The sequence below is a fragment of the Perissodus microlepis genome, chromosome 10 (genome assembly GCF_051167445.1).
Source record: "Perissodus microlepis isolate ML-2025 ecotype Zambia chromosome 10, ASM5116744v1, whole genome shotgun sequence".
Classification (NCBI taxonomy): Eukaryota; Metazoa; Chordata; class Actinopteri; order Cichliformes; family Cichlidae; genus Perissodus; species Perissodus microlepis.
In genome coordinates, this window is record NC_140470.1 from 14,052,791 (window position 1) to 14,058,790 (window position 6,000).

A 6,000-nucleotide genomic window follows, 5' to 3' on the forward strand; every position below is an offset into this window, starting at 1 on the left:
ACAGGAAAACCCTTAATCAAATTGTATCTTTGATATCTAATAATAATATTAACAATAATGTTACATATGTAATATGTACACAATAATAATGTGCAAACAAACAAGAAAAATAGCAAAAAATGTCAATTTTTTTCTAATACCCTGTGTATATATATATAAAAACCACATATGACCACAACTCCAAATGTGCAATTGTCACTGCATCTAAACATGACATATTACAAAAAGGTAGAAACATATAATATACAATATGTTCTGAAGCTGGTACTGGTGCAGTTAACTTTGCTTTAGGCTCCCATACACAGTAGGTGTTACTTACTATACGTGCAGTGCAGTATTACTTTAACTTGTAATATGTTATAATAAGCAAGTCACTTCTATATTTATGAGGATGTAGACAATAATGTTGGCTGATATGTAAAACTATGAGATATCGAGTGCAGGGAAGATATTATTGATCGATCAGATTCATGAATGTGTTAGGTACTTAAGCCACAATTAGAGAGTGAAACGGAGACTGACACTGGTTGAAATGTATAGTAAATATTTTATTTTGAACTTTTATGCTGAACTACAAACTGTGAACTGTGCGATCTCTGCGACCTGTGGTGCCTGGTTTACTGTGTGTAAAACTGCGCAGGTTCCCATGTGTCATCCCACACTTTGCCACTGTCAGGAGAAAAACATAACAAACAACAACGACAACCACACACAAAATAGGATAATTTAGGTTGTGACATATGACAATTTTTTAGGATGAAATATCTTCTATATTCATGTCATGCTTTATACACCTTCACTGTAATATAAATCAAGTCAGAGAGTAATAATATATGTAGTAGATGTCAAGCAGGACCACAGCAGCAGCCACGATCCATCGGAACCTGCTGGATGAGAGAGCACAGAAACTCCAGGGAAGAAGTTTAGTTAGTAACATGCATGAACTGCATTACTGAGACATGTATGTTTACAGATGGTGAGGGAGAGGGGGAGAGTTTTCAGTAAAAGGAGACGTGACTGCATCTTCAACCAATACTGAGCCTGCATAACCCTGAAAGAGACAGACAGAGAGAGGGGGGGGGACACTAACCCCCAGCAGTCTGGTCCTGTTACAGCATAACTAAGGGCTGAGCTGAACCAGCCCTAACTATAAGCTCTATAAAGAAGTAAAGTCTTATGCCTACTCTTAAAAGTGTTGACCATGTCCACCTCCAAAACTCATAATGGACTTTGGAGGTGGACAGCTATCAAGCTCCTCACAGAAGAGGAGCTCGATAGCTAAAAGCTCCCAATTTACTTTAGTCCAAATACATGAATTCAAATTGAGGTGATAACTATTTATCAACAATATGAATGTCTGTTCCCGTCCAACAAAGTTGTTACTACATACCATGTTGAGCAAGGCTTCCACTTGACTTTAACTTCTTCTTTTTCCTGAAAAACATGATATAAACAAACAATTAATTAAGAAAGACATGCAAGTTGCATACAAAAAGGAGCTTATAAACATTTGTGTACTATTGAATGGCTCAATATATTATACAATTAGTTTACAAAAACATAAGAACCACTACAATGCTTGTACTGCCAGCATCGAGTGCATGTCAGCAAAGCAACACTGCTTACATTGTGGCTCACAAGAAAAACTAACTGAAGCAGATGTTACTGAATGGGAAGGAGCACCTCCACATCAATCACTCCTTCTGAGCATGATGTCAGGAGGACTTTAAAGAACGTAAACATCAGGAAGGCAGCACGACCAGGTCGTATCAGGTGGTATGTTCTTATTTAATGTCCTATTTGGAGCGAAATACAGACTCAGTGGCTGAATTAGTGTAGATTCATCAAATACAAAAGCTTATGGATAGTCAGTCAGGCACAGTTCAAATCCGGGAAGTCCAAAGACGCAAAAAAAAATCTGCACAACAGCAGGCTAAATTACTTACATTTACAACTCTCCTGTCTACTATCTCTTCATATTTGAAAATCTTCTGTGTACGGTGTTTTCGGCATTCTGAAAAATAACAAATGAAATATTTACATGAGGTCTGTAAAACTGGAGAAAATGCAAAAATTAAGAAAAAGAAATCTTAACAAACTTAACGAACCTGTCATGTGTTTCGTACATTTACAGTACAGTATGCGACCCATATCCGATCATGGTATGACAGTGTGAATGGCACAAATCCGATATTTTCAAATCCGATCTGGGTCACTTTCGTATGTGGTACTGAATCCGATACATATCTGATGTTTTAGAAAGCGACTGCTGTTTGAATAGTCGAGTCGCATTAAATCCGTCACACGCCAATTATCAGCGCCGGAGAAGCGCCCGATAAGACATCGCGAACGCTTCCTGGCCATCCCATGTAGATGTTAGTGAAACTGTTGGGAAGACAACGTTGGAGAAACGTGAACATTTCATTTATACTGTATAATCTGCAGATTCTGACAGAAATCTGCGACTATCCTTTGAAGCACCGCTCCTCTCTAAAACAGCAATAAGGGTAATTATTAGGCCATATGTAAATAACAAAATAACTTTATAACTTAGAGCAAAATTGGGAAACGTAAAGTCCGAAACAAGTCTTTATATTAAGGGCCATCAGTCAAACAATACTGTTTGGTTTGAGTCTAAACAGAGCGCGTTGTGTGTGACGTCTTCTTTTGCGCATGTGGCCGCTTTGAGCGTTCACACTAGAGTGCGTTTGCTGTCACATTTTATTTGTAGTGTGAACAAGCAGACATAAAAATCGGAATCGAGCATTAAGACCTGCAGTGTGAACGTAGTCTAAGTGTGTGGGTGGCCCGATACTTTTGTCCATATGGTGTAGATGGATATACATGTCTGAATGGGCGCCTGATGCTTGTTACTCCCAGATATTACAAGCTTGTAAAAAAAAAAATAGTAAAGTATTTGTGTGCTTACTTTGTAGTACAAATAAAAGTGTACATTTACTGTTTTTAGGTGTAATTTGCAATGTGAACCAATCTGACTTTTTTCAAATATTGTATATTAAGATTAGTATTCTTTACCTTCTCTTATTAAATACACTTGAACACTGAGATCAGTTAAAATTTCACGACTTGTTTTTTATCCTTTTTTCCATCTCTAGATCGGACTGCAGCTCACAAGGATGTGTGCTTCACGCGAATTGAGGAGGGCTGGATCTGCAGCGAGCCCCAGAACCGGGTGGTGACGTATTCAGAGTGCTGCTGTCACTTCGGTCGTGGCTGGGGGCCCGAGTGTAACAGCTGCCCTCCCAGAAACTCAGGTGAGCTACTGAAAACTTGCCAGACCTCTTTAGCACTTAATCCATTTATTGAATTAACAAGAATTTTATCTGTTTTACCCAGCAATGTTCAGCCATCTGTGTGGGATGCATCTTGAGACGGAGTCAGACGGGGAACAGGATTTGCAGGCAGCTTTTCCCAATTACAACCCGGGTGACACTCAATGACGGTTTTTGTTAAAAATCAGTGATAGCTGAAACATTCCTGCCCTGAGACAAGGCTTATTTATTTACCTCTTTCTGCCCCCATTTTCTCTTTTCCCCTGGTTCGTTTTGTGAAAAGGTGACAGTTCAGAAGAAGATTCCGACGAATGCAGCTGCGGACATGGCCGCTGTGTCCGTTCCTACCTGGGCACTATGTGTGAATGTAACCCAGGCTTTAGGCTAGACTACTCGCGTGCTCGCTGTATAGGTCTGTCCTACATATACACTACAAAAATGCAAATACACATATTCTTTTAGAGTCCTAGATTCTCTTATTAGTGTATGTACAGCAGCCAATGTGCAGATTATAACTTTGTTCTGTCAACTAATGTTTGGATTTCTGTTTTATGGCTCATTGTCACTAATGAATACTTGTTTTTCTTTGTTCCAGACATTGACGAGTGTGCAGAACCAGATGTCCGTGTTAGTCCATGCAAGAACGCTCGCTGTGTGAACACTTCTGGCTCGTACAAGTGCTTGTGCAAGCAAGGCTTTGTGCACACGCGTAGGCCAAACGTGTGCATCCGTCGCAGAACTCGGTAACCTCTGTGCGTTGCTCTGCGTGCCGCTACGTCTCTCCCCATCTAAGCGGCGTGCACAAACAAACCAGCACGTGCAGCTCTTACACTCCTCTCTCATGGTACATACATGGGACTGTGTGAACGCAGTAAACATACAAACATGTTGTCATCGGGAGCCACGTCATAACAATATAAAATGTACAAAACATATCATTGTCAGCCCCTTTTTCATTGGCCAGTCCACATTTTAAAAAATCTGCAACACAGATAAGGAATATGTTTGTTTATTTGTGCGCTAAAAGTATTTTGTAATTATTATTTTTTTATTTTGAACTGTTTTTGTAGTTTAAATTGTGCATTTTGTGATTTTTGTCATTGACCTCCCAGTTGCTTTTATCTTCTTTTGAATTTTTGATTCAAACAATGAGGACATCCTCTGATGTCTCCTTCCTCAACGAGCTCAACAACTTTTATGCTCGTTTTGAGCGAGGGAACCCCACAACCACAACCAAAGCAGACGTGACGCCAGACCACCAACCTCTGACTCTCTCCCCCACCGATGTAGGAGCGGTGCTGAGCAGGATCAATGTCCACAAGGCTGCAGGCCCTGATGGCATACCCGGGCGTGTTCTCAGAGCGTGTTCTGGGGAGCTTGCAGGAGTGCTGACAGACATATTCAACCTGTCCTTGGCCCACGCTGTGGTACCGGCCTGCTTCAAATCCACCTCCATCGTCCCGATACCCAAAAACTCCAACCCATCTTGCCTCAATGACTACCGCCCAGTAGCACTCACCCCCATCATCACTAAGTGCTTAGAGCAGCTGGTCCTAGCACACTTCAAATCCTGTCTCCCCCCCACCCTGGACCCCCACCAATTCGCATACCGCCAGAACAGGAGCACAGAGGATGCAGTCTCCATCGCACTGCACTCTGTCCTCTCACACCTGGACAACAACAACACCTACGCCAGAATGCTGTTTATAGACTTCAGTTCAGCGTTCAATACAATCCACCCCTCACAACTCATCAGGAAACTGACAGACCTGGGCATCAGTTCCCTCATCTGCAAATGGTTACTGGACTTCCTGACCAACCGCCCCCAACATGTCCGGCTGGATAACCACTGCTCATCTACCATCACAATGAACACCGGTGTACCACAAGGCTGTGTGATGAGCCCCTTCCTCTACTCCCTCTTCACCCACGACTGCAGACCTGCTGATGGTTCCAACACCATCATTAAGTTTGCAGATGACACCACGGTGATTGGCCTCATCAGTGACAACGATGAGGCCGCCTACAGGGAGGAGGTGGATCGTCTGGCTGAGTGGTGCGACACAAACAACCTGCTGCTTAACACCGAGAAGACCAAGGAGCTCATCGTGGACTACAGGAGGAATGCTGACCCACATCCACCCATCCACATTAAGGGGACAGCTGTGGAGCGTGTGAGCAGCTTCAAGTTCCTGGGAGTCCACATCTCCGAGGATCTCACCTGGACGACCAACTGCTCCAAGCTGGTCAAGAAGGCTCACCAGCGCCTCTTCTTCTTGAGGACTCTGAGGAAGAACCACCTGTCCTCAGACATCCTGGTGAACTTCTATCGTTGCACCATCGAGAGCATCCTGACCAACTGTATAACAGTCTGGCACGGGAACTGCTCTGCCTCGGACCGGAAGGCGTTGCAGAGGGTCGTGAAAACTGCCCAGCGCATCGCTGGAGCACCACTTCCTGCCATAAAAGACATCTACAGGAAGCGGTGTCTGAAAAGGGCTGGGAAAATCATCAGAGACCCCAGTCACCCATCACATGGACTCTTCACCCTCCTGCCCTCTGGGAGGCGCTACAGGAGCCTCCGGACTAAGACCACCAGGTACCGGAACAGCTTCTTCCCCACAGCTGTCAGACTCCTGAACTCTGCCTCCTGACATCTGACCCACGTTAACACATGGACTGAACATACACACACCCACAATGGACA

The 6,000-nt window shown here is 43.3% G+C and overlaps 1 protein-coding gene and 1 long non-coding RNA gene across 2 annotated transcripts; one reads left to right on the forward strand and one right to left on the reverse strand.

Annotated features, from left to right (window-relative positions):
• Positions 1–527: 527 nt before the first annotated feature.
• LOC146379020 (uncharacterized) lies at positions 528–2,897 on the reverse strand. Its single transcript, XR_014801549.1, has 2 exons — positions 1,947–2,897; positions 528–1,434 (listed from the first exon to the last, which is right to left on the reverse strand). It is a non-coding gene; the product is annotated as an uncharacterized LOC146379020 (long non-coding RNA).
• A 117-nt stretch (positions 2,898–3,014) lies between these two features.
• On the forward strand, positions 3,015–4,279 carry LOC146379021 (latent-transforming growth factor beta-binding protein 4-like). The gene is made up of 4 exons (XM_084942261.1): positions 3,015–3,275; positions 3,358–3,447; positions 3,577–3,705; positions 3,889–4,279. Exons 2-4 carry the CDS (start codon positions 3,360–3,362, stop codon positions 4,038–4,040), a joined length of 369 nt encoding a protein of 122 aa, XP_084798387.1. The 5' UTR covers positions 3,015–3,275; positions 3,358–3,359; the 3' UTR covers positions 4,041–4,279.
• Positions 4,280–6,000: the final 1,721 nt, after the last annotated feature.

Coding starts and splice junctions, on each gene's coding strand:
- LOC146379021 (XM_084942261.1), top strand. CDS start 3,360: ATGTTCAGCCATCTGTGTGGGATGCATCTTGAGACGGAGTCAGACGGG. Junction 3,448..3,576: donor TTTTCCCAATTACAACCCGG/GTGACACTCAAT, acceptor TTTTGTGAAAAG/GTGACAGTTCAGAAGAAGAT. Junction 3,706..3,888: donor CTCGCGTGCTCGCTGTATAG/GTCTGTCCTACA, acceptor TCTTTGTTCCAG/ACATTGACGAGTGTGCAGAA.